Source organism: Chaetomium tenue (genome assembly GCF_020726465.1).
Source record: "Chaetomium tenue strain MPI-SDFR-AT-0079 chromosome Unknown F5144scaffold_1, whole genome shotgun sequence".
Classification (NCBI taxonomy): Eukaryota; Fungi; Ascomycota; class Sordariomycetes; order Sordariales; family Chaetomiaceae; genus Chaetomium; species Chaetomium tenue.
Genome location: NW_027117329.1, coordinates 3,550,630 through 3,577,052, shown reverse-complemented (window position 1 = coordinate 3,577,052; position 26,423 = coordinate 3,550,630). Strand labels below are relative to the sequence as shown.

Genomic DNA, 26,423 nt, shown 5'->3' with positions numbered 1-26,423 from the left:
TGATTAAGAAGTGACTGGGGAAACGAGCCCTTTGCTCCTCCTGGCTGCAAGTAAAACCGAAGCTGGGAGTCGGTGTGTGTGGAATGGTATAAGGTTGGGTTCGGGCCCGGATACTCGAAAATGAAACTGTGGTGCAAGGCACAGTTGACAGGCTCTCCTCGGCTGGCTTGCGTTGAAGGCGGCCAACCTGTGACGCAAGGACCTAACAGCCCGAAGCCGGATCTTTCAGGTCCGACCCCACCAAACCAACAGTGGCGGATTGTGGGGTTAGGGTTGTACTAAAACTTCATGTACACCTACACAGAGATAAGTTCATCAATACAAGTAAAATAACGGATGAAAAGAACTCCTACTATACCCGGCAAGCACATTGTAGACTTTTTGAGGATAGCATAACAATTCAACGTGGTTTTTCGAATATTAAGCCATCTTCCATGCCCAGCCCCCTGCTTAGTAACATGGAATGTTAGCGGCGAAGCTGGTGCTCCTTTGAAGCTTCCAGGGCCTGTCTTGCGTGTGCTGGGGCAGCCTGTCAGGAATCACCTCACAGCTGATGCGGCGCTGCTGCAGCCTCTGGCGTCCAACCCCACGTTGAACTCCAACAATCTCAGCCAAAGACTTGCTTTAAAAAGAAGTTCCGAGCTACATCCGGGCTTGATTCCGTTGTAGCTGACCCGATTACTTCCAATATTATTTTGGGCTTTTCTAACACCACACATCCGAATAGCCCATGAGAACTCCCATCATTCCATGAGCACGACTTCGAGTGCCCAACCCCACTTCCCTTCAACCTCCTCCATTCCCAGATTGGAAATCATTCGGAAGCAAACGGAGGGAGTCCTTGAGCATGGCGGCCCCAGTTGATGAAAAGAGAGAACTAGATCTCATAGAAAAGGTGGAATGGCGAATCCTCTCTGCATCCTCTGACGAAACGAAGCTTCAGGGGCTCTTAAAGGTCTACCTTCCCCCGTTGCTGTTGAAGGCTGGGAGCGAGCATGCATCGGTTCGGAACAAGGTAAGACATCCACCGGCGCCTTTCTTTGACCAAGTACAGGGCACTCACCGCGGTTCATAGGTCATAGCCACATGTCAGACCATCAATAAACTGATCAAAGCACCAGGGTATGTGGTCCAGGCAGGGTGACTGACATTGACATTGACTCCTTGGAATAGCATCGTGCTCCCGGTTGGTGCCCTGCTGGATCAGTACAAGGCGACGGAACAGGCCCTTGTCCGTCACTTCGACCTGATCTACGTACAACACAGCATAACGAAGCTAGACACCGATGAGCACCGGGCCCTCGCCCCCAAAGCTCTCCATGGTATCAGCAAGGGATCACAAAGCTCACTCAGCCAACTCTTCAGTATCGCCCTGCGAATGCTTCCGGCAGTCAAGATCCCCTCACGAGGAAGCAAGGAAGATGTTGACTTCCGGGAAACCATGGGCCTAGCAGACCCGGAGGATGCCAAGTTCGTCGCGGAGTGGCTTGGGAAGCTGCTGTTGCTGCGGACAAATGCTACAGGCCCAACTCAGTCACCAGGCTTGACTGAGGCAGACATCAACTTCCTCACATCTGGCAAGCCTGATGCTTGGAACCCTGCGGCCAGCGGGTTAAACCTTGCGGAAACCCGAATCCAAGTCGTCAACTTGCTGGCCAGCGGCGCCTTTACCGACGAAGAGAAGTTTATCCCTGCCATTTATGCGGCGGCTAGCTCAGACTACCGCGTCTCTGGTGTTGGGGATGACATGCTGAAGAGGAGCTCTGTCTCGCTCGAAGATCAACCCCTGGTTCGAAAGCTGTTCGAAGCACACTCTCGGTTGCCAGCTCCGTACCGCATTCGCATTCTTGGGATTCTAAGCAAGTCAGAAGCAGCTACCGCTTTTACCGATGAAATCCTCGCCGCATTTCGCTTGAACGTCACACTTCAAACCGAGTCGGGTGACGCCATGCAAATCGACGGCCAACCATCTGCTGTAAAGTCCTCGGGTTTGGAACGCAACAAGCTCCATCGAGCACTATTCGAGTTCATCAACTGGGTGGCACGCATCGGCTCCGGCAAAACTGACTACGGCAAGATCGGCCCACCACTAGTCGGCCTCCTCAGAGATTTCGTAAGGAACCAAGGCTGGCCTAAGCCCGTACGTCAGTCGATTGACGAGAGCACTCTACGCTCAAGGGCGTATGAGACCATCGGCATCCTTGCCAAAGGGGCGGTCATGTCAGACAGTGAACGACTCTCTTTGACCGGGTGGCTCTTTCGCTCCCTCTCTGAGGATCCGACCCCTGACGTTGTCGTCAACATTGATGGCGCCTTGTCCAGTCTCACGAGTCTGTTCAAGCCCCCGCACGGGTTTTCCATCAACACGCAACTCCAATCAATACTCCTCACGTATATGACGCTGAAGGATGATGATGGAGATGCCGTCCGGAGCTCCCGCCATGCTGTCACCAAGTGGGCCAACAATTGCCTCCTCTTTTCTGACGTGTACGCGCGCTGGATCGATGTTCTCGCTATTGCTGGACGACCAGACGAGCGCAGCGACGTGGTCGAGGAGGGCCAGAAGGGGTTGGACCCATGGACTTACTACGCCAATGACGACAAGTCGCGGGTTTTGCCGGACTGGAAAGAGATGGTTCAGATGTTCTTCAAGGACTCTATCGTGCCGCTCAACGCTACTTCACTATGGGGGGGTGGAATGGACGTGGACGATAGAGGCGTCTTTGTCAACTTTTCTGCCCCATCACTCCTAGCCTTTCCCGTCGCTGTCGACTACTGCAAGCGGATCCTATTCCTGACAGCCCTCAAGGACTTTCAGGTTGAGCCTGGGTGGGAGCGGCGGCTCGGAGCGCTTTTGCAAACCGACTTGTCCAGCCGGCTGACGATTCGGAAATACCTGTCCACGTTCACCCGTCAGGAGCACGCCCTCTCCCGCCTCCTGCGAGCTGCATTTGAGGGGATGATCATGGAAGACGCGAGGATCGCTGAGCCGTGTGCTCGAGCGTTTGTGGACATCGCGTCTCTATCACCGCGAGCCATCTTAGCACACCTAGCCTCCCGGTCGATCGAGCTCCTGCCTTTGATCAAGTCCAATAAAAAGGAGCTCCGGGTGCTTGGGTCACGAGCCTTTGGGATTCTTGCGGCCCATCCTTCAAACCCAGCGGAGGCGGTCGCTAGCTTCAAAGAATCCCTTTCTAACATCGCCGGGAACCTCACCACGGCAGTGGGATCAGAGCTAAATGCCGTCGAGGGCGCGTTCGTGGCCCTTGGTCATCTGGTCTCGAGGAGGATCTACTATTCCGCAGATGGCGCTGGCAGTACAACTACCAACCTCGGCGAGATATTACCGACATTTCAGGCCGTTTCTTCCAGAACAACGTCTACCCAGGAGGCGCTATTCGAGGCATACTCCCAGCTTTGGACCGCGGCCATCCAGGCAGTGACGGAGAATAGCAACGCCGGAGAGAGTCTCCATTCTGTCTTGTCCAAGGAGTTCATCGATCCACTCGTGATCCATGCGAAGAAGGGCAACGAAAAGGCCATCACCGCCCTCGGACGTCTTGCAATCTCTGTTCCGGTATCCGAGGTCACAGACGGCGACGCAACCGACGACACGCTCGGTTTGATCCTCGAGAAGTTGTACTCCCTGTACGAAATTAGGCAGGCCGAGGTGCATTTCGCTGTCGGTGAAGCCATCGCGGCGGCAGTTGCATGCTGGAATGCCGACGTCGTGCGGCTCACCGTCGATGTGCAAGCTGAAAAGGCTGACTACGAGGTCCCCAAGCGCGGTGCGCGTCTTACCGAAGTCTTGGAGAAGCTCCTAACAGACTGCAAGACCACGAAGCCGTCTTTGCTCAAGGCTTCGGGCATCTGGTTGTTTTGCGTCATCCAGCACTGTTCTCATTTGGAAGAGATCCAGTCGAGGCTTCGAGAGTGCCAGGTTGCCTTCATGCGTCTTCTCAGCGCAAGAGACGAGCTTGTCCAAGAGACCGCCTCCCGAGGGCTCGCGCTGGTGTACGAGAAGGGGGACTCGGACCTCAAGGGCGAACTTGTTCGCGATCTCGTCTCCTCATTCACCGGTTCCGGGCCGCAGCTCAAAGTCGATCAGGAGACAGAGCTCTTCGACGCTGGCGCCCTCCCCACCGGCGATGGAAAGTCCGTCACTTCGTACAAGGACATTGTCAGCCTGGCAAACGAGGTTGGCGATCCGAGTTTAGTTTACAAGTTCATGTCGCTCGCGACCAATGCCGCAACCTGGTCAACCCGGTCCGCCTTCGGGCGCTTCGGGCTCAGCAACATCCTCTCCGAGTCCGAGATCGATCCCAAGCTTTACCCAAAGCTCTACCGTTACCGCTTCGACCCTAACCAGAACGTCCAGCGCTCGATGAACGATATCTGGAAAGCATTGGTGAAAGACCAAAAGACCGTCATGGAGACACATTTTGACAGCATCATGAAGGATTTGCTAAAGAGCATCCTTGGCAAAGAATGGCGTGTCCGCGAGGCCAGCTGCGCTGCCATCTCCGACCTGGTGTCTGGCCGGCCCTTCCCCATGTACGAGCCATACTACAAGGATATCTGGACAGCAGCACTCAAAGTACTTGACGACGTCAAGGCCACGGTGCGTAACGCGGCGCTACATCTCTGCATTGCGCTCTCCACGACACTTGTCCGCCAGCTCGAGGAATCCGGCTCTACCTCCACGGCCAAGGCCATGATGAACGAAGCCCTTCCGTTCCTACTCTCCGACAAGGGCATAGAAAGCGGTGCCGAAGACGTGAAAATATTCTCCACCATCACCGTCATGAAGATTGCCAAGAGCGGCGGCGATGCCCTCAAGCCCTACATTCCCACCATGGTCCCGCACCTCCTCGATCTCTTGAGCACGATCGAGCCCGAAGCCATTAACTACCACTACCAACGCGCAGGCGAAGACAACCGCGAGAAGATCGACAAGCTCCGCAGCGCCATGGTCTCGCGCAGCCCCATCGCCGAAGCCATCGACAACTGCCTCCGCAGCGTCGACGCCTCCGTCATGAAAGACTTTGCGCCCAAGCTCCAAGACTCCGTCAAAACCGCCCTTGGCATGCCCACCAAGATCGGCTGCGCCCGCGTCATCTCAACCCTCGCCACCCGACACACCCTGACCTTCGCCCCCTACTCCCCCACCTTCCTTGCCCTCCTCGAGAAACAAACCCTCGACCGCAACGACGAAGTCAGCCAAAACTACGCCCGCGCCGCCGCCTACCTCCTGCGCATCATCCCCACCCCGGACGCCAAAACCCGCTTCGCCGACCGCCTTGTCACCCTGTACCTCACCTCCACCGACGAAACCCGCCGCCAAAAGGTCGCCGACGCCGTGCTCGCCGTCGCCAAGATCTCCCCGGACCACTTCGCCGCCCTCGAGACCCAGCTCCTGCCCTTCGCCTTCCTCGCCCACCACGACACCGACGACTACGTGCGCAAGGCCGCCGGCGAGGTCTGGGACGCCCAGGCGGGGAGCACCGCCCTCACCGTCGTGCGCTACCTGCGCGAGGTGGTGGGGCTGGTGGAGGCCTGTCTGGGCACGGCTCAGTGGGCGCTGAAGCATGCGGGTGCTTTGGCGGTGGCGGCGGCTGTGGAGGGGGTGGTGGGCGCGGGTGAGGCGTCGGGCAGGGCGAATGTTGATGCGCTGGCGGCGGTGTGGCCGGTTTATGACAGGGCGTTGGCGCTGAAGACGTTTGAAGGGAAGGAGAAGCTGTTGGAGCCGCTGCCGGGGTTTGTGAAGGCGGCGAGGGCGCTGTGGGAGGCGGATGCGGGCCTGGCGGCGCAGCTGAACAAGGTGGTGGTGAGGGAGGCCAAGCGCAATAATGAGGTGTACCGGCCGCATGCGTTTGCGTGTCTGTGGAAGGTTGCCGCGGTGAGGGAGGATCTTGACATGCTGGGGGAGGTCGCGGAGATCGTGGAGCCGTATTTGACGGTGGAGGAGGAGGAGGAGGATGGTGATGCGATGGATGTTGATCCGCCTAAGGGTGGGAAGGGGGCGAGGGGAGGGCTGGATCTCAAAACCCAGACGGTTTGGGCTGCTACGGAAGCCGTTGTGAAGGGGTATAACCGGATTAAGATGAAGAAGGGCCCTGTGGCTGTTCTTCGGGAGGTTGTCCTCGCGCTTGAAACGGCTGCTGGTGGCAAGGGGAAGGCCCTCAACGCCCGGTCGCCGTGCGTTGCGAAGCCGGAGTTTGCGGCCGTCCGGCGGGCCTTTTGGTATGACTGCGTGAGGGAGGTCCTAGAGGAGGCATTGGGCGAAGGTTCTGTCCCTGATGGTGAGGGCAATGGGCTGGAGGGCAAACGTGAGCTCCTCCGGTGGTTTTTCAACACCCTGGACATGGAGACGGATGAGTCTGGGACTGAAGATCAGCGTCTTGCGAGGGCCAAAGCAGTTAAAGCCACGATACAGCTGGGCAAGGGCATCGGGCTTGCGGCGGATACGGAGTGGGCGGCGGGGGTGAAGGCGGCGGTTGATACCGCTGTGGGTAGGGAGAGGTCGCTTGAGGTGCAGAAGGCATGGCGGGAGTGTCTGGGGTTGCTCAAGTAGATATGGGGTTCGGTGTGAGGGTGGCCCTCACTGCGAATAGCCACCCATCTAGACTTTACTTTACTTGGTATATATGATGAGCTCTTACATCTGCTCCGCTTCGTGTTTGCTTCCTTCGTTTCTGCCTCACTCGTTCATCATCGCCTATCTTCTCAGATGGCGGGCACCTTTGCAGACAGAATGCGAGTTTGTATTGGATTTTGCCCACATCTCTCATACATTCCCAGTACGTAGTTTGCACATTCACACATTCACCGCATAAATATAATTCGGGCATTAGCTTCCATGGTCCAGCCGCTTTTGGATGACAGAGAGCGAGGCGGTGGACACCGAATTGTCGGGCCTACCCTCAATTGCTTTTTATGAGAAGAGTCTATAATTTCACCCTCAGCCGGTATTATTCATGACGTCAATATTTCCCACTCCCAAACATGCATTCCATCCAAAAGCTTTAACCTCTATAGCTGATATATACTATGAGAATACATTAAAGAAAAATATACAAGAACAAAACCAAAAAGCAAAAAAAAAAAAAATATACTACAAAGTACAATTTCTTGCTTCCAATTCTTCGAATCAAGGCTTCCCGGCGGATATTAAAGACCGTAATAAGATACAGGAGCTTTATTCGTTGGTTATCTCTGAGTCACGAGATCGAAAGATGACGAACATTGTACAAGATAATGCAGTATCTAAGACAGCAATAATACTATGAAGTCACCCAGTTATCTCTAATTAGATGCTAAAATGTCTTTGGGCTGTCTTTCTTTACAAGGTGTTGATACTATGGTAATCTACGTCGTTTTCGTGATCTCAGGGGAGAAGTAACTGCAATATCATGTGGTTGTGGCTGGTTGTCCCCGGCAACCATCGGGCTAACCTTTTTTTCCTCGGTCAACAAATAACACAGAGGACTCGCGCCGGGCGAAGCCTTTGGTCGCATGCGTGACGTTGTTGTTTTCTATTTTCGACGAAGAGCACGCTCCGTCAATCCAAGCTGTGGAATATGGAACACGCCATCTCTCAGGTGACTGACGAGAGCATTGGCCCTCGCTGCATCACCGAAGACGTCACTGGAAGAGCAACGCGGGCCGTGCGTTTGGAGTGAGAATGCCAACGGGAGTGACATGTGAATCTTTGGCCACTTCTCTGCTACCTAGGCAGCTAGGCAACCAGGCAATGGCGATCTCAAGTCGGTGGCGGCAGGTCTATGCTTTGAGAATCACCTCAGCTAATAGCAACGGTTTACGATGATGCAATACCCCGCTCTCCCCCCTCTGGTGACGAGGATGGTGTCTAAGTGAAGTCTTATCAGATCGCTTCCCCGCACACAACTGATGCTCGGGCCCTCGAGGTCAGAGCACCGTCTGTTGACAACGGTGACGACACTAGCTGTCTCGGATGCCGTCGGGGAATCACTGTGTTTAGCGCGGGCGGACTGGAAAGCTGGTCTCGGTTCTTGGCCCAGAGTCAGTCTTTACCGTCTTCTCGGAGGTCTGAAAGAGTCGCAGGAAGCCGAGCTGCAGGTATGTACGTTGATAGTGCCTTTGGATTTCGACAACTTCGTCCTTACTGAAGCCAAGGTGGGCAATGGGTTGACCACGAACTTCTTGGTCCTTGTGGATGGAGGACTGCCATACCCGCCAGTGGCCGGGGTGCCAATGCGCCCCTGCAGCCTAACCGCTGCTGTGCGGCTCCGGCTGTTTAGCCAAATCGGACCGTTACAGCTGGGGCACCGCGCAAGAAATGTTGTCACGATGCCAGGTGTGTGCTTTGTTTGATGCAGAGCCTAACGGTGAAAGGTGGTACGGTTACCTGATCCATCCGGGTTGACTCAGCTCTCTTGCGGGGGCACTGCCTGGCTACCTGGCCAGGCGATCGTCGATATCGCGCAGATGACGATGGTTGACGGGGTCCCCAGGATGCCTTGCCCTTGTCCTTGACACTGACGATGTCGATTCACATCAAGAAGTTAGCGGATAGAAACGGCATAGATCAAGCTTTAGCAGACCCGATCTGGCTGATTCCGTGAGCTGACGTTGCCGACTAGAGCCTTCTATGGAGCACGACACCTGCACGGTATGTGCGGTAAGACCGCTTCGCCTTACGTGCGGAACCTGGTACATGATGGAGACGACATTCGCGCCCTCATCATCCCAGCGAATGACGGACGAGAAGACAACCACAGAGCAAACGCACCGATAAGGTGATTGATAGAGACACACCCGACTTAGGATTTTAAGGATGCGCGGGGTTTTATTCATAAGGGGGCGCGGCCGCGCGGGTTGCCTTGACTGACTCGTTAAATTCTGACGTGAACCGACGGGGAAAGGGATCATGGATTCCCTAGCACGCCTTAGCCGTACAGTCTCGATCGAAAAATGTAATTTACAGCAATCACAAGACGGGCAAAAATTAACGTCGATAATAACTCTTGTTTCTGGGTGGCTTCCGGGTCAATGGTAAACGAGATCTTGGTGATCTGCACGGCATTCAGGCGGCGGGATGGTACCACCACGTGTCGCGGACCAGATGCGCAAGGGGTGAGAGAATCCACCCGACAGCGACCTTCGTCCAGCGGTCGCAGCAGACCAGCTCAAGACTGGTCAATGCCCTTGAGGGGGAAACAGCTGGTCTCGGTCTGGGCTTGACAATCGGTGAGTGGTCGTATCGGTGGTACGATCTGATGAAGCCGGTTGATTCGTTGATCAATTTCATGCAAGTGATCGGAAGGGTGCAGTTGACTTGCATGTACATAATCTGCACTTCTGCACATGCCTAGGTATACATGCAGACCCACCCCGGGGCCGAATCATCACCGCCTGCCCTTGGGTCCTGTGCACGGAGGAGTTGAAGGGGGATGTCCCAGCATCGGATCGTGAAAAGTCGCCGGCTCATATGACGGCGGAACGATGCGCTACACCGGCTGCACAGGAAGCGCGAATGCTGGTGAGAGGGTGAAGGGGCTGACGGGATAAAAAATCCCCGTGGCGATGCCGACACCCGAATGGAACTTCGATTCGCTCCACACTGCCATGACGTCCGACTGGGCCGGTTTCAATGCGAGACCGGCGACGTTAGCCAGTAGGAAAGCTGGGACGGGATCTTTCAACAGCTTCCAGTCTGTGCGCCTCTCCAGCTTCAAGCTCCCACCCCTGCTGAGCCCTAAACATAGTGGGGAAGGGTGGTTCTGCCCAGCCAGGCTAGCCTCCCAGCGCTGCAAGAAACAACACAACGCAAACGCAGCTGGGTTTTGGCGGCCGGTCCGAGACATTGGCTGCTCATAGCCGTCTTGCTTGCGCTGTCGAGGCGCCAAACTGACGACAAAGAATGGTCGCCCCGGGGAGTCGAGGATCGAAGATACCTAAGAATCATTGTCGTATGCGTGAGGGCTCCATTCATTGTCACATTCCGCCATGAGCCGCAACCTTGAAGTCAGGCAAGACGCGGATTGTATGGATGTACATATTTTGTACACGTACCTGAAACGAAACAAATGACGTTCTTTGGATTGTCACTGGGCACTGCAGCTGGCCTGACTATCAATGCTACCTCCGCTGGACCACCGGCTTTTTGTTTGGTGCGTTGAAGCTCAACGGGCGGCGATGCAATGGGGGCACGGAAGGGTGTGTCCTTGGGTCCATTAGAATTTGTTCGCTTGTTGCTTGCGCATCATCTCCACGAGGGTCCTGGGGCGCACTGGGAAGCAGCAACCATTGCCGTGAGATCTTGTGATCCGTCGGAAGCTGCAACAGTGGGGACTGAGCGGTCGAAGGAGCAAAATGTCTGGACGCTGAGGGATCGCTGGCAACTCCCCAAGCTTAAACTTTCTGATCGGGTGGCGGAAGTGGCCGTCGCGCTCCATTGTATGTACAAGAAACATACAGGTATGCGCTTGCCTGCGTCGTGTGACAAACATACTGAACGAGCACGGGCAGCCTTGAGGGGCATCCCGCAAAGGTCAGCTCGCCCTGCATTGCTCTGAAAGCCGGGAATGCACCAGTAGAACCCAAGTCGGTATTTTTAGGGGGTGTTTATTGTATGTAGGTTCTAGTTTTGGACACGTAGCAATTATACCTAGGTATGTAGGTACCTAGGCTGTGCGGGATGATACATTGTATTGTCGTTGTGTTTTTCCCAGGTCTTGACTTCTTCACCTTGCCGTCTGTGATACGGAGTCGCCGGAGGAAACGGCCGGCGAGCGTGCACCCCAACGTTGTATTGTGGTAGCCTGGGGGTGGGTTTTGCGCAGCCGGGTGCATGGCACTCAGCAGCAGGGGCTGCCGACGAGATCGTTGCGCTTGGGTCGGCCGCTTTGGGCTGGGCTTTCCCCACCCTGCCAATCCACTCGACAGGCAAATTCTCCTCTCGACACTCGGCACCTTCCCAGTTTTCTATCTCCCACACTGCATTCTCTCCACAGCGCCCCTTCAGTCTCTGCTCTGTTTTTTCCTTTTCCTTTCTGCCCCTCTACCACCCGCGCCCCGCGTGCTCCTCTGCTGTTTTTTTCTCCTTGCGCCCAGTACTGCTTGCGATTTCGAAAAGCATCCTTTTGCTGTGTCCGTTGCGGCCATTGCGTCGCACTTGGCGTCATTGCTTCCGGCAGTCTTTTTCGGCAGTCGAGACAAGACCACGTCTCTCGTCTTCCCCGTAATCGCCCGTCAACCGCTTCGTAGCATAAGGACAGGAGACTTTCTAGCCACCAGCTTTTTGTAACTGTAAGTTCCATTACCCCCGCAAGTGAATCGTTCTTGTCTGGCCTCTGGATATTGTACCTCGGATCAAGTGGAGCTGGATGCTGTGGTCGGACATGGGACGGGACTTTGGTCGTGGCGCGCGGGTGGGCTTGGACGTCTAAGCGGTGACTGCTGGTTCCGGATACTGGATTCGTCTACGACACGACACCCCTTGGGTAATCCCCCGACTCCCGTTCGCGATGCGCCCCTTCGAATCCACCTCCGCCGCCTTCGAACTGCGAGAACTCCAGTAGCCTCCTCGGACCTTAAACCCTCACCATCCGCGAATCGCCGTATAATCGTTCGTGATACTCGATGTGCTGAAACTTCTCGCCGGAGTGCACCGCCGTTGGCCTTGGGAGATTGGATCGAACTACTGGGAGGGGGTGGGGAGACTTGCGTGCGAGGCTCTATCGGGGTGCGACGGTACATAAACTTTACCGATTCCCAACATTCGCTACAGCCAATCGAGGAGGCTTCCCTATGCCATCAATTATGCCGTGCCCCTGTCGAGCAGTTGGGACCTGTGGGAGCAGACCTTGGATGGAAATCAGTCGATCCTGGGTTGAATACCCCGGCCAATCTTCCGAACGAAATTCGCAGTTGCGGTCCCCTGACCCCGGTGTTAGCCTTTGGACATCAGACGATTTCTCCACAACAAATCCCTCCTGGCGCTTTGATACGAGCGTTGATTCAAGCGCGTCCGCCGTCACAAATCGCCATTGTTTGGTGCCTTCAGCTTGGCGGTAGAAATTCGTTTCGGATCTCATGCGCTCATAGCACCCGCCTTGGTTATGGACGGACGCCCGAGAGACCAGCCAAGGGTAGAAGTCCTTTCGCGTTCCTTGGAGATGGAAACTCATAGACTCTCACGAAACACATGGGTTTCAACGAGCACGGTTTTTTCTGGTCCTTGCCGCAACAATCACCTAAGATGCCCCCTGGATCGGCCGTTTTGGTATTCCGAGGTCTCAGGGCTACTGGGGGTAGCTTCGACACGTTCTGGGGAGTCGACTTCATGGGCGGAGAGAGACCGAATGGCAGCGGTGTTACGGTTGACATTCCGGACGCCCGCACCCGCACTCGGTCATGGTTGTGGATATGAGGCTCGAGGTCTAGGGCAGTTCCTGGCCGCGGAGGGGTGTGAGGTCGACAGCGAAAATGAGGATTCAGTCAAGCTCAGGACACGGCCTGGTCAACCAACTCTTGCGTCCTGCGTCATGTACCGCGATTGGACTTGGTGAGGTGCCCTTGTCTGTCCTCGGGGCCCCGCTCCAGCGGCGCAAGACGGGTCTTTCCAGAGAGCTGCCCAGCCGCCCGCCAACACAGACCATGCGATCTCCAACTCGTCTCGAGGCCTGTCTACGAACGTGCGCTTACTACGCGGCTCACCCCGGCCACGTTTCAATACCATTACGGAGGTTCAGTGGTGCCAGCGGCCGGATTGCCTCGTTGAAGCTTCTTTCTGCGATGATGCACAGAGCTCCGAAGCTGTTGGATTTCCTCTCGCCTTAAAGAGGTTCCTGTATTGGCGATGCGATTCCGTTCATGCGACGGCGATCTTGCAACCTGACGGTACCCTTCCCGGTCTTGGTTCCCTTGCTGGTTCTGCCGTTCTACTCGGCACCTGAGTCCCAGGCAAGGGCCGATTTCGCACACCGCTCGCCCGATCACTTCTCCCCAGCCTCTCCGAAGCGTTCTACGTGTACGGGCTTACACGAAACACCAAATCTCGAGCATTATTGGCGTTGGCAATGTTTCAGTTTACGAACCCTTCGCCCTGAGCCATCGCCACGCGGACTGCTATTTCTTACTTGTGCTCCACGGCAATCACTTCGGCTGCTAACTATATCCTCAACAGGCTGCATTTGGTTTGGTTCGAGCGTATTTCGGATACCCTTGAACCCTCGCCAGGATCCAGTATCCGACTTCGCCTCGAGAGCCCAGCTTTACTCTTCCGTATTCATTGCGAATCTTCTGCCCTTACCCGTTTTGTCTTATCGGGAGTTGCCCAAGCTCGCGCGATCTCTTCGTATCTTCGAACGCTGCTCTTCGGGGTCTGAGTTTCACGGCGTCAAGGCGTCAATCACAAGAGTTGTTCTTCGGATCCTGGATACCGTCTTCGATTTGGTTCAACTTCATTACAGCGGTTTGCCCGTGAGCGTTTCAGATTCCACCCGGCAAAATTACACTGCCCCTGCCTCAACTTGATCGGTAAGTCTTTTGACTCTCCATTTTTCGTAAGCTGCGCCGCGGGTTTCGATTCCTGCGGCTTCGGTCGGCCCGCCGTCTCTTTGGTTTCTGCCGACCCGGCCTCCCAGGGAGCGGCCGCACACAGGCGTGGTTGGCAGGGACCCCCGGCGTCAAGATCAAGCTTGGCATCATTGCGGATGGCCCAGGCCGTCTTCTGTCTCTTGAATCATGACGATGTGCTAGCGCGCTGGCTCGGTCGTGGTCTACACCTCCGCCGGGGTTACAAACCGCACAGCCAGGGCAGGGCCCCGGCGGAGGTGTATTAGTCATGCCGTTCAGCGCCTAGGGTTCTTATCCAACGCTTGCTTGGCACGTCGAGCGAGAGCTGGGCAGCAGAAGAGTCCCGAAGAAACCACGCCTGAAGCAACAACAGCCCGATCGATCGCTTGCCCACGTCCGTCATCTGACGCAAGCTGTGATCTCCTTTTGCTTCTCCATAGACGCGGTGGCTAACGGGCACGGGTATCCTAGGTCTGCGGCAAACATTGCAACGGATCACCATTCTACTCCTTGCGTCCTTACACCACGAGTCCTCATAAAATTCGCTGTGGGTGACCCCTCATGCTACTGCCTCATCCTGCCCATTTCATTTCACATCTCGGGATGGCAAAGTGCTTTCCCGCCCACTTTACCAGACCCCTTGCCTTTTGGGGGGATGGAACCAGGGCTGTGGGCCGAGCACAAGGTGGCCGGCTTCAATACGGCCGGCTTCGACATCCCAGAGGGTGGCCACCCAAATCCCAAAAGCCTGGTTCCCCACACACCGCGGCCTTTTCCATCCACCCCTTGTTGCTTATGTGAATACTGACTTCGACAGGCATATTCTTCGGCGTTGGTCTCTTCCTTGTAGAACGTTGCTAGGTAAGTAACGGGTTTTCCTGTGTTATCCCCGCGCACAAACTCCTCATCTCCGTACCCTCGAGAAAACACCTAAAATGTCCTGGGATGAAGTCGATCTCACTACACTTATTCCGAGGAGACGTTCTGGAAGTCTTGGGCTCGACTCGAGATCCTCTTTTCTTCCAATTTGAACACTCGTTGCGAGGCTTGTCATCATAAGCTTGTGCTATGACCCTATCCTCAACTCCGCCGGCCTTGATGCCTGAACAACCGGGGCGAGGGTTAGTGCTCGTTGCCCCGATTCCGACGTCATTTGGCATTCTCCTTCTCGCACGAGTCGGGAATCTGATTCACAATGACGGGTCATGCAGCTGCCTGTTTTTTGTGGTTTACACACAGGGGTTCATGTAAACCACTTATCCACTCACCTCACCTTCTCGTTCTTCGGGGGCGATGTGGGAGGCGAGATATCAGTGCATACATGGAATGAAGGTCACGTGGCAGCCTGCTCTACGATCTCCCGGCAGGATCTCGAGTTCATCGTTGATCGACCTGAGATACTCCAGCGAGACATCGGATGGGTGGTTGGGTTGGGGTTGTGTGGAAGTTCACGTGATACCATACCCCATACCCATCTGAAGTATCCTCTACCCTCGGGGCCCTCTCCGCTTGGACCATATAAACTGCCCCGTCCCCCTTCGTTTTTCACCTCTCCTTCTACCCTTTTCCCTCCACCCTCTTTCTCTGTCATCTAGGTTCCAGCCCCTCTATATAAACCGGCCCTTCCCATTTTCCTCCCCCCTCGCGTTTTACTTCCCTCCACCATCTTTCTCTACCAACCACCGCCACCTTTAACGCGTTCCGCTACTTGATCACTGCTTTCGCCCAGCTTCATGCGTTCGTGCGATCATTAACCATCAACTCAACAGCTCTGAATCAACATTTTCTCGACGATATTATCGTTTCTACGTCGAACACGAGTAAGCTATTCTTTTTTCTTCTGTCTCCCGAGTGAGTTGGCCGCCTTGGATCATCGGTTCCTAAGAGTCGATTTTCTCTGCCCTCGAGTTTCCTGTCACATTACGCGAACACCACGCTCAGTTCGACCTTCTAATCTCTCGGATTATGCTCCGTTTTTACTCTTGCTCGAGTATTGTTCTTGGGCTAAGCTAATAATATTGTTGGTAGAATCATGGCTGAATATACCGCTACCGGTCCCCCGGGCGCTGCCACTAACGGCTCGAACATCAACGGCAACGGCGATGCCAACTTCGCCCCCCCCGCCCCTATGCCCAGCTCCAACGAAGCTGCCAAGACTTTGTGGTGCGTTGACATCGTTATCGCGTTTGTCAAATTTGTCGGCTAACAATCATTTTAGGATGGGCGAGATGGAGGGTTGGATGGACGAAACTTTTATTAAGAACATCTGTCGCACTGTCCTAAACGAAGACGTCCAGGTCAAGGTCATCCGTGACCGCAACTCCGGGTATGTCACTCTTCTTGTCCCATAGACATCGCCTGTATGTGCTAATCCGAAGCTCTTCTAGCAATGCTGGTTATTGCTTCGTCGAATTTTCGACCCCTGAGGCCGCTCAGAAGGCTCTGAGCCTTAATGGCACACCGGTGCCGAATTCTACCCGGGTATTTAAGCTCAACTGGGCGTCCGGCGGTGGCCTTGTGGACAGACGGTATAACCTCCAAGCCCACTATCGTCTTAGACTCCTACTAACCAAGTTATAGTGATGACCGAGGCCCCGAATTTAGCATTTTTGTGGGCGACCTCGGCCCGGAGGTCAACGAGTTTGTGCTCGTCTCATTGTTTCAATCTCGCTTCCCATCTTGCAAATCAGCGAAGATCATGACCGATGCCATGACTGGCCAATCCCGCGGTTATGGCTTCGTCCGTTTCAGCGACGAGTCAGACCAGCAGCGTGCGTTGGTCGAGATGCAAGGCGTTTACTGCGGCAACCGCCCGATGCGCATCTCCACGGCAACCCCGAAGACTCGGTATGTCGTCCACTATTAGCTTCAGGATAGAAACTAATCCCCCACAGCTCTCACCAGTATGGCGGTCACGGCCAGGCCCAGGCCCAAGGCGGAAACCAGATGATGGCGGCCGTCCCGGGACATCCTGGCCCCATGTGGGGAACTCCCGCCTTTTACGGCCAAGCCACTCCCTTTAACCCGCTGCAACCCATGAACCAATTCACTGATCCCAACAACACCACCGTCTTCGTTGGTGGTCTGTCTGGCTACGTCACCGAGGATGAGCTTCGCTCGTTCTTCCAGGGATTTGGCGAGATTACCTACGTCAAGATCCCTCCCGGCAAAGGCTGCGGTTTCGTGCAGTTCGTTCATCGCCATGCCGCCGAGATGGCGATCAACCAAATGCAAGGGTATCCGATCGGAAACTCGCGTGTGCGCCTCTCTTGGGGCCGTTCGCAGAACAACTCGGGTGTCGGCACCCCTTACCGCCCGGCCCCGCCCCCTCCCCATTACATGGGCGGTGGCATGCCTCCTCATGGCGGTCCTCCCGGCCCTGGTGGCCCCTACGGTGGCCCTCCTTTCAGCGGCAACCCGAGCCAGGGTCCCCCTCCTGGCCCCATGGCCGTAAGTTTGCACTTTCCCCGCTCGGTCTCACCTCTAGAGCCCAGTGCTAACGAACATCCACAGTAACTTTCGTTGTGAGCTCATATTACTCGTTATGTGCTGGAGTTTGGGGAAAGGTGTAACGGTCTCGGAAAAGCATCAAGGGGTTGACAGTTTGAACTTGGCTGCGCTTCTTCCCCGTCCTGGACCTCGTCTGGTTTTCACCATATCTTGCTTTGTCTTTCTGGGGCATTGCTAGGCGTTTTCCGGTTCCGCTGTTCGTCGGCTTGGCTTTCTCTCGGCGGCATACTCTCTCATGACGAGTCACGAGGAACGGATAGGATGATGGCTGGCTAAGCAGATCGTTTCTCGTTTTCTTTGCGTTTCTTTTTTCTTTCTTCTGGCCGCTGCCATTCTTTTAGCAGCAGGCCTCACCTTCATTTCGTTCGTCCCCCGCGGCCTACTTCACCGGGGTCAACTCTGGGATATCAGGGAGAGAAACATCTTGACGTCTTGGGCCCGTTTGGCTCGGAACTCTCTGGTTGGGACATGCTTGGTTGGTCCATCCCTCCCTTGGGCCGTCCTTTGGTCCTGGATGGTTGTTCCCGAGGCGGCTTCATTTATGGTCAGTATTTGGGGGACGCCTATTACTTCTGGCGCGATGCAATTCATAACATTCTTTAAGTTACTGCGTGCTCTGTTTTTGTGTTGTGGATGCGCATGTTTGTGCATCGATGTCTGCTCGCTCCTCTTTGCTTTGCCTCGTATCACTCGCTGTCAAGTTCCTCGGTTGCTTGCTCCCTGCGGCGGCTGCCGGTGCTTGACTTAGGTTGCTTCTCCTTACTTGATGTATGTCACGTGCTGGCTTCTTGCCTTGAGCTCCGTGGTGTGGTTGGGGGTCTTTTCGAGTACCCTGCTTTCTTCGCGCAAGCGGGCGAGCGGTCGAGCGGGCTAGGAAGCGTTACTTGGTGGTGGAGCGGTAATGCTTGATCATAGGGCGGTCGTGTGCGTTTCGATGGATAGGGCTATTGGTTTGTTTGCCCGCGGGATGTTGGTGCCGCATCGCATGAGGTTTTGGAGAGTCTACGGGTTTCAGATTGTGGTTCTCGACGGCCCTAAGCTCCGTTGTTTGTTCTCTGGGGAGGTATTTTGGTTTTCTTTTAGTGTGTGACAGTCTTTTCTTTGGGCTTGGGGCGGTGCGTTCGGGCTTAGTTTCGTCACCACGTTTTGTACCGGACATTCTTTGCAAGGAGGTATGTAGCTTTTGGGACAGAGGCGCCAGTTAACCTCTGAATGGGTTGGTTGTTTTGACTGCCGCGGTGTGTCCCTTCATGGCTCGTGAGTTAGGATCTAGTGTGATCCAAGGGAGGATCGGCGGAGTCTAGGCGAGCTCCATTGGTGGACCTACCTGCTGATTTTGTCTTCAGCCTCGGGGTTGGATCCAGTTGTATTGTAACTGCCCGCTGTTTCCTCCCTCTCAGGCTCTCATCTCAGTACTTGTTGGATATTGGTCCACTTGCCCTTTCCGTTGATCAGCTCCTGCCTTGCCCGCGGTTGTTTCTCTGTGGGACCACCTATTGGTGGAAGTGGCCGTTTGAGTATGACAATACCATGCTTTTCTGTGACGGTGATCTTGTATATGTTTAACACGTCGGCGTTGAAGTTGCTCTTAGCGATGTTGATGGGCTTGCGATGCCGGTCGCCAAAAGATATGATGGTATAAGCCGCCCCGAACCAATCGTCGGTATAAAAACCGCAATGGTAGTTGGGGCGCGTTCTCTCGGTGCGTGTTAAAGCGAGGCGTGGTGCTACCGGTATCCGAGACATTGGATAAGAGAATGTCCAAGGTGGCTAGGAGCGTGCTGTATAGAAGGTGGATCTTTCTAGGTTTGTTGCGGCCGACATGTCTACACTACATGTAATTAGATGTTGATTATACCCGGAGTTACTTAGGCTTTAACATGTTGACGGAAGCACAAAGCAGTAGCATGTTATGGTAAGCTGGGCTCGTCCGAATCCCGTTCTTCCAAAGTCGGACTCACCAGCTTGCCGGAATGCCTGTGACGCTGCCCTTTGAGATGGGCTATTACCATTTGCTATGTTCCTTCTCGTTTCCCCGATAAAGCTCCGGATCCCCTCCTCGTAAGGTGAAGGGGGCGGCCCGAAGGCAAGCACTCCCATACCACGGCTCGGATTGACCATCATATTGCAAAAAAGAAAATTAAAACTTACATTAAGGTAACTCAGGCAGTATTAGGTACATAAAGTAAAGAACGGCACGACAGCAAACTCGGAGGACAAAGCCGAAGTCCTTCTCACTTCGCTTCATCACCCACCCCCATTCCCTTCGACGTTCCAGCCGCCCCGTTCCACAGCTACTCGAGATTCTGCTTGAATTTGACCAAGAGGGACTTGGCCAACTCCCGGTGACCCGAGTGTTGGTCAAAGTCCACCTCCATGTGGTCAGAATGGAATATGGAAGATCGGTGGGGGATTCTGACCCAGATATTCGCATCCGAGGGCAGTTTGCCTCAGCGAAAGTTGACCAGAACCACCCTCCTCATCGATGCCTACGGCGGCAACGGATTTGCTCAGTGCTGGGCTGCATGGTGCACCCGTGGCGATGGCAATGTAGTCATCGCGCTCATCCGGGGGCCAAGCCCGACTTACGGTGGTGAGACATTTTGTTTCGGACGATGTGGGATTGGAATCGGAGTTGAGTGAAAAGTTGTGTTGGGTAAAAAGAAAGTTGAGACGCGAAGAAAAATGGGTTGACAACTTAACAAGATCAGATTCTGCCTCAAGCATGGCATCATACTACTCGTATCATACAGCATTCCGTAATTAAGCCCCTTCAAAGCGAGCCAGCGCCCCGTCAAGAGCTGCAGCTCTCCATCCGCTCTTCCAGAAGAGCCAGATGGTAACAACCAGAAGCAATTAGGTACATAGAATATTAATTCGTACACTGGAAGTCATCCAAGTCCGTCCACAGGAACGCAATCATGTGCCACCCCAGCGTCACTCCTTCCCATCGTGACCATCCACGCACGGATGGAGACATGAATCCTTCAAAACCTCCGCATCATAACATCCTCCAACCCCTCCGGCCCCAGCCCCTCCAAATCAAACAAGTACCCATCACCACCACCCTGCCCCTGCAGATGGTCATGGTACATCTCATGGCCCCCATCCTGCCCATAGACAGCAGCAGCGCCCCCCACAAACGGCAGGCTACCACCGCCAATACCGCCGCATCGACACAACCCGTCGCCCATCCCGTCCAAGCACTTGAAACAGCAGCCGGCGATATCCAGGCCGCTGACCGCCGAGTCATGCGGGTCTCGGGGGCTGGCACTCGCACTCGCACTCGCACTGACGCTGGTACCCGACAACATGGAGCTTGCGGCCATGATCGTGGGCTCTTCCTGCCTTGGCTCCCCGTGCCGCCTGTTTGTCATGTGCGTGGTCAGGGTCAGCTCTTGTAGGAGCGGTGACTGGGTGGTTGGGCGTTGGCGGAGCGGTCGTGGTGGTGGATTGCGGGAGGGGAGGCGGGTGGAGGGTAGGGTTGAGGGTGAGCTTTCCCGGAGGGGGGCTTGGGAGGAGGGGTGGATGGGAAAGGTGTGCTGGAGGCGGTGGTGGTGGTGGACGGGGGTTGGTGGGAGCGGTGGCATGTTGCTGCTGAGGGTGGATACGTCGGACACCATGGACTCGCGGTTGGATTGGCCCAGGCTGGTGCTGCTGGCGCTGGTTGAGTAGCGCGCGGACGAGGAGGCGGTGTCAGTGGAGGACCAGCCGCTGAGGCGGTGGGCTGGGTTCATGTTGGGGAGGATGGGGCGTCTGGGGTTGGTGGTCTTGGTGGGTCGGGATGCCGGCTGTGAGTTGGGGACAGAGGAGGCTTGCGACGGTGCTGGGCTTGGGGTGTCGGTTGCGGCGCGTTGAGCTTGTGGGTTTGTTGGACCTGATGCGTTTGTTCGTGCTTTGTCGAAGGTGGTTGCGAAGAATTCGCTGAAGAGACGGTCCAGGTTGTCGTTCAGGCGCTGGAGAAGATGAAGATGGGCCACATCCGTACCCGGTAGTAAGGTTCTGATGATGGAAGCCAGGCTTTTGCTGAACTCGGGCAACAGCAGGCTGTATTCGTGGTTGACTTCATGGAGTTCCACGATCGGTTCGAAGTCTGGATCAGGAACGTTGAGGTCGTCAGGGAACAACGCCCGCCACAGCTTGTCCCAGTCGAAATGTTCCATTCGACTGCGGAGCTTCTCCATCATTCTGGGGGTGATTCCGACGATTTCTGAGGGAGGTGTCGGACCCTCTTTCACGTCACAAACGTCGTCACGCGGGGCCATAAAATGAGACTTCAACTCTTCCGCTCTGACGAACCCCTCGTGGCACCTCGGGCAGACATAGGCCAGGGGCTCGTGTTGTTGCTGGTGGTACTTGATGATATGTTTTCTGGGAGTCTGTTAGCGGTGCTGGAAGAAAACTGGGATCAAGACAGACTCACTTCAGTTCCGACATGGTTTTGAAGGGGGCTCTCGCACAGAATTCCCACTCGCGACAGTTGAATCGATGCGGACTCCTCTTACGAAATGGGCATGGATATTGCTCGACCTTTGGCCTCTTTCGATGGCTCGTATCATTGCGGCTGGCTACACCGAAGCCATCTTGTCCTTCGTCATCTTGAAACTCTTCATCATCATCTTCTTGATACCCCATGGGGCGTTTCTTTCGATTGCCTCCCGATCTTCTCCCCTGTTGCTGAGAGGAGTGGCCAAACGACCCGGGGCTGGCCGACTCGGCTGATTGTGCGGCCGTTGTGACCGGTGGCAGTACTCCCATGCTGCGAGCGGACCGGATCGAGAGCGATATTTCCTCCAGACACTTACAAACAGCATCAACCACCTCCCGCGGAGGCTCCGAGGACCCAAGGAAGAGGTTAAACTCCGTGTTGAGAAGCTGTTTGGCAACTCTATCGGCTTGCAAAGTGCTACCCTCATCGACATCGGGGTCAGGGGCGTCATTGGTTTCGGGCAGAGGCGTAGCGAGGTCCTCTTCATCCCCGTCAGCTATAGTTGTCGGCACTGCTACCTTGTGCGTCTTTTCCTTGTCAATGTTCGGTACTGTGAAGTCGACTTCCTGGCGGTATTGGCGGAGGTCTTCATCGTCCTCCTCGACCGAACCGAAGTCGGAAGGCTGGGATATCCCCCGGATCCATGAAGCATTGCGGTGCCATCGAGACAGCTCTTTCGAGTAGACACGCCGGTGACGATGAAGCACAGTTGTGTCGAGACTGGCGGACCCACGCCGGTGTTGCCCAGCAGAAGGAGAGGAGATCGAGGTCTGCTTTAGCAAGGCACTGAGAGCCCGGATCTCGTGCATTTGCGTCGGTGGTCCAGCGTCTAGGTCCAGTGTTGATTCTCTGCTGTGGCCTCTGCTCTGGCCTCTGCTGTGACAGAAAGTTGCGGTCGGGGGAGGTGACGTCTGCACCGTCGACTGAAGACTGCGGGCCGAAAGGCCAAAGGAAGAGACCGTAGGGGTAGTGACAGATGAGGGAACGGGACTGAAGCATCGTGGGCTGAGTGGTGGAGGTTTTGACCCCAACAGAGAGGACCGGACTGGGTCGTTATATGCATTCATGCTTATTTCTGCATGACACCGTCCAGCGGAAGCCTGCATGAAACCAGCATTTTGTGATTCGACATCGTCATGTCCGCCTTGTTCGGGAATCCACTGCAGTGAGCGGGAGCCCAGGGAAGAAGATCGGCTGGGGCGAATCCCGGTAACCTGGTCCATGGCAGCCATTAAAATGAGTGTGGGTGTTGCTTGAAGCAACGATTCGTTAATTAAGAGACAGAAGAAAGGTAAGGAGTGTGAAGGTGCTCTGGGACGCGGTCAACAAACAGAAGGAAAGACAGGAAAGGAGAGGGGAGAACTGGAGAAGGATAGTCGAAAGGGACAGCGCTAGCGTACGTCACATTGCGGAATGGGGGGAGGTCAGTAAGAATGGAGACAATGGTTCGCAAAGCTCACGCGGCCTCGCGAGGCTCTGGAAGCAAGCTCGCGGCACGCTCAGGGGGGGGAGCAGGGGAGGAGCTGAACCCCTGCATCAACCTGTCCGAAGGCGGATTTGGTTGGTTGAACGACAATGCCCAGGCATGCCATGTCGCTTCCAAGGCACCCAAGTCGAAATGTTCCAATATGATTGGCTTGGAACTTGGATCCCAGAATTCGAGATCCGGCCTGCTTCTTCTGAGCTCCGGGGCCCGGAATCGGAAGCCGGCCGCTCCCCGGAGGTCGGCGCTGGGGCCCACCCGGCGCCGGGTCTCAGGATCGGAATCTTGAAACCTGAACCCACCCCTCGCCGTGTTAATTGCCTCCAGTCGTCATTGCTGGTATAAAAATGCTCTTTGCTTCCGTCGTGGGGGGACATAAACCCCACAGCCCCCTAGCATTCCTCCTCTGTGCTGCATCACAACTAGCCGTCTTTCACTTCTCCCTCCGAAAGGTTGTCCTGTATCAACCAGCTGCAAATAACCGCCAGCCATACATCCGGACACGCCATTGCTAGAAAAACAAAACACCTCAAACACCAACCATGGACAGACTCGCCACCTCAACCGACGCCAGGTCAGACACTCTCCATTTCTGCCCCATGATGATACACAGCAGCTAATCTTCAAGCAGCGTGTCCCAACCATCATACACTCTCTCGAAATACATCTACGATACATCATCTGTCCAAGATAGGCTATTACAACCCACGCAGAAGCCGGCAGTCGATCGATTTGCGGAGCTCACAGCGTCCATGAATGCAAGCATGGCGGTTTTATCAACATCAACGCCGAGTGCCGGATCTAATTCGAGGCTATGAGTCGAGTCCGGGTCTCAGGATATTAATGTGCATATTTCTTGTTTCCAAATCTTGTAATTTACCCCTATTTCTCTTCTTATATGTTCATTTCTCTTGCGGTTTCTTCTTTTTACTTTCTTTTCCTTTCTCATTGTACAATTCTAGCATTTTACACACAACATGCCCGTCAAGGAGCGTTTATTTGCACGGGGCGGGGCCAGATTTAGCAGGTTAATCCACGGGATTGTCATAGCCACGGGAGTTGTCATATACGTGTCTCAGGGGTCCGGCTGTTGGCAGAGGAGGAGCAGCGAGCCGTGTCTGTACAATATCTCGGTCAAAAATGCAGATGATCACTGCGGTCCTTTCTCCTCGTAAATGACGGCAAATAAACCCGCGACCTAGCTGTGGTGAAGCCGCCACAGACAGTTCGGCTTTAGCTCTCGGCCCTTGACTTCTTCAACCCCGTGTCCTAAACATGGACATCGTCTGTCTTCCCGTCACACCAGAATCACTCTAAGCAATAACCCGGATTCCGGTGTTGACCTGATGCAGATGGGTAGCAGGGGCCCCTGTCTCCTGAACCTGACGAAGTCTGATCCCCCCCTGCCGCCACTGCCAGATCTCAGTCTCTCGCTTTTGTCTACCTTCCGTTCAAGCCAGTTTTCCCGACCACGACCGCCGGCCATTTATCCACGACGCGGACTTTCACCCGAGATTCCCGCGGCAGGGGCGGGTCCCAAGGGCGCTCACCGGCCTTGTCACTTGAAGCCTGGGGACGCCCGAAGCCGCGTCGGCGAGGTGGGTTAGCCTACGGCTCCAACATGATCGAGTCGGCCAGAAACATGCTCGAGACCATCCGGAAGCTGTGCAAGACCGTGTTCCGTAATGTGGAAAGTGGTGTCGGCATCGAGGATGAAGGAAGCTGACAAGAATTTCAGTGTTGTGTCCCGAGTGGATATCCCGAGTACTCACCCATCCGTATGCCGTCCTGTTTGGGCGCAGCCCAGGGCCGTGCAGTTCACGCCCTTTTGCATCTTCGTCAAACTTTTGTCTGATCCATCCTCCCTATTTAGCCATGGGTGTGGTCTCAGCCCTGCGATGATGTGTTGTCGTCCCTTGCTTCACTGTAGCCAGTCAGCTTTTGGATTTGTCTTGCCGGTGGTTGTGCCAGGATCCAAGGAACTGTTTTGGCTATACTTGAATGTAGTATTTCCTCCTTACCTATCTGCCCTCGCTAGTTACGTCGGAATTTAGAACCTGGCTGGTCTTTTCTTCCCCGCCTTGACGGAATGATAGGACAGAGCCGGGTGCGAACCGCCATCCTGGCAGTGTGTTTACACTCCGGGTTGCCTTGGTCTTCGTTGCCGGCGAGACCTGACTCGTTTTAGGGTTTGTCGCCGGTCGAATGGCCGTGGCTCCTATAAGGGATGTCGTCGGTTTGATGTTGTCGGCACCAGCCTGTGCCCCGGCCACCATTCCGACCTTCTTGTGTCTTGACCCCCTCGTTCCAGAACCACGTTGTGTATCTCATATAAAGTAGATATTCCCCTCTCTTGACTGTATATTCTCAAAGCCTTGTACTTCGCCTCTTAACATTATATTCCCATCTTCTGCCTTCTCTTTGCTTCCCTTCCTTTGGGGATCTTGGCGGTGTGCTCGAGACACGGCCCGCCTCGGGAATATCGATAGCTTTCGGTCGCGTTGATTCTGTCGGAATGTCTGACGACGTCGCTGTGGGTCCTCTAGCCTTGTGCTTCGAAATCGGGATAACGGGCCCTCTTCTGTGACTCTCGATACCCCCATCTTGTGTATTCTTTAACAATGTGTCCCTCTTCCAGTGTACCCTCCTCTTTAATGTATTCCCATATTCCAATCGGCCTGCTCCTTGCGTTATATCGGCGTTGTACGGCATACCGGTCTTGACGTGGCTGCTTTCCGGTTGTATATCCCTCCTTTTGTAGTGTACACCCCTTCTCTCCTTGTATATCCATCTCTTGCTTTGCCTTCGCGTCACCCTTCTGTATACCCTCTTGATCTCCGACGCTTGTAAATTGGTCGGTAAGTTGGTCTTCTTGTGAACTTGGACTTGCGCTTCCCCTTTGGAAGTGTCGTGAACTAGGTCTGTCGAATACTCGAGTCCTTTGGTTAGCCCGTGTCCTTCGTCTGCCCGTTGCCAGATTGACTCACCTCTTTTCGCTATTCCTCTTTAACCGCTCCCAGACTCTCAACGTATTGATCTCTTATCTGTCGATTATTCGCGTTCTCTTCCGGCGTCTTCTTCTCTGACGGGTGCTTGTGTGTATGTATGCCCTCCTCTTGTAAAAAGTATCCTACTCTTGTATGCCCTTGTATGCCCTCCTCTTGTATGTATACCTACTTTGTCGTATCCTTCTTTTGCCCTACGCTTTGAGTGTGTGTTTTCCTCTGAGTTGCCCACTCGCCAATCGACATCCTCAAGCTCGTGTCTTCACCCTCGGTCGGACATCCCTCGAACGTGCCCCTTAATTGGATGTCGCAGATTCTTATGTCCTTTGTACCGGTCGTGGATTGTCGATGCCTTGCGCGTGCGATCGTGCTG

At 54.9% G+C, this 26,423-nt stretch overlaps 6 protein-coding genes across 6 annotated transcripts; 3 read left to right on the top strand and 3 right to left on the bottom strand.

Annotated features, from left to right (window-relative positions):
* Nucleotides 1-543: 543 nt before the first annotated feature.
* F5144DRAFT_625454 (proteasome stabiliser-domain-containing protein) lies at nt 544-6,673 on the top strand. Its single transcript, XM_066792224.1, has 3 exons — nt 544-1,015; nt 1,076-1,122; nt 1,174-6,673. Exons 1-3 carry the CDS (start codon nt 848-850, stop codon nt 6,572-6,574), a joined length of 5,616 nt encoding a protein of 1,871 aa, XP_066648714.1. The 5' UTR covers nt 544-847; the 3' UTR covers nt 6,575-6,673.
* Nucleotides 6,674-7,998: 1,325 nt separating this feature from the next.
* On the bottom strand, nt 7,999-8,700 carry F5144DRAFT_543469 (uncharacterized protein; the record flags this gene model as incomplete). The annotated part of the gene is made up of 4 exons (XM_066787252.1): nt 7,999-8,094; nt 8,148-8,260; nt 8,441-8,519; nt 8,683-8,700. 4 exons carry the CDS (start codon nt 8,698-8,700, stop codon nt 7,999-8,001), a joined length of 306 nt encoding a protein of 101 aa, XP_066648713.1.
* A 711-nt stretch (nt 8,701-9,411) lies between these two features.
* On the bottom strand, nt 9,412-10,016 carry F5144DRAFT_44392 (uncharacterized protein). The gene has a single exon (XM_066784941.1). It carries the CDS (start codon nt 9,846-9,848, stop codon nt 9,492-9,494), a length of 357 nt encoding a protein of 118 aa, XP_066648712.1. The 5' UTR covers nt 9,849-10,016; the 3' UTR covers nt 9,412-9,491.
* A 2,228-nt stretch (nt 10,017-12,244) lies between these two features.
* On the top strand, nt 12,245-12,941 carry F5144DRAFT_588897 (uncharacterized protein; the record flags this gene model as incomplete). The annotated part of the gene is made up of 3 exons (XM_066789981.1): nt 12,245-12,268; nt 12,321-12,423; nt 12,640-12,941. The coding sequence occupies 3 exons, from the start codon at nt 12,245-12,247 to the stop codon at nt 12,939-12,941; spliced, it is 429 nt and encodes a 142-aa protein (XP_066648711.1).
* A 2,332-nt stretch (nt 12,942-15,273) lies between these two features.
* Nucleotides 15,274-17,333, top strand: F5144DRAFT_44319 (uncharacterized protein). Its single transcript, XM_066784940.1, has 7 exons — nt 15,274-15,383; nt 15,592-15,726; nt 15,782-15,889; nt 15,951-16,091; nt 16,144-16,410; nt 16,458-17,013; nt 17,077-17,333. Exons 2-7 carry the CDS (start codon nt 15,596-15,598, stop codon nt 17,077-17,079), a joined length of 1,206 nt encoding a protein of 401 aa, XP_066648710.1. The 5' UTR covers nt 15,274-15,383; nt 15,592-15,595; the 3' UTR covers nt 17,080-17,333.
* Nucleotides 17,334-20,060: 2,727 nt separating this feature from the next.
* Nucleotides 20,061-22,371, bottom strand: F5144DRAFT_479210 (uncharacterized protein; the record flags this gene model as incomplete). The annotated part of the gene is made up of 2 exons (XM_066785146.1): nt 20,061-21,444; nt 21,497-22,371. 2 exons carry the CDS (start codon nt 22,369-22,371, stop codon nt 20,061-20,063), a joined length of 2,259 nt encoding a protein of 752 aa, XP_066648709.1.
* Between the last annotated feature and the right edge of the window lie 4,052 nt (nt 22,372-26,423).

Coding starts and splice junctions, on each gene's coding strand:
- F5144DRAFT_44319 (XM_066784940.1), top strand. CDS start 15,596: ATGGCTGAATATACCGCTACCGGTCCCCCGGGCGCTGCCACTAACGGC. Junction 16,092..16,143: donor GGTGGCCTTGTGGACAGACG/GTATAACCTCCA, acceptor ACCAAGTTATAG/TGATGACCGAGGCCCCGAAT. Junction 16,411..16,457: donor ACGGCAACCCCGAAGACTCG/GTATGTCGTCCA, acceptor AATCCCCCACAG/CTCTCACCAGTATGGCGGTC.
- F5144DRAFT_44392 (XM_066784941.1), bottom strand. CDS start 9,848: ATGTCTCGGACCGGCCGCCAAAACCCAGCTGCGTTTGCGTTGTGTTGT.
- F5144DRAFT_625454 (XM_066792224.1), top strand. CDS start 848: ATGGCGGCCCCAGTTGATGAAAAGAGAGAACTAGATCTCATAGAAAAG. Junction 1,016..1,075: donor ATGCATCGGTTCGGAACAAG/GTAAGACATCCA, acceptor CGCGGTTCATAG/GTCATAGCCACATGTCAGAC. Junction 1,123..1,173: donor AAACTGATCAAAGCACCAGG/GTATGTGGTCCA, acceptor TCCTTGGAATAG/CATCGTGCTCCCGGTTGGTG.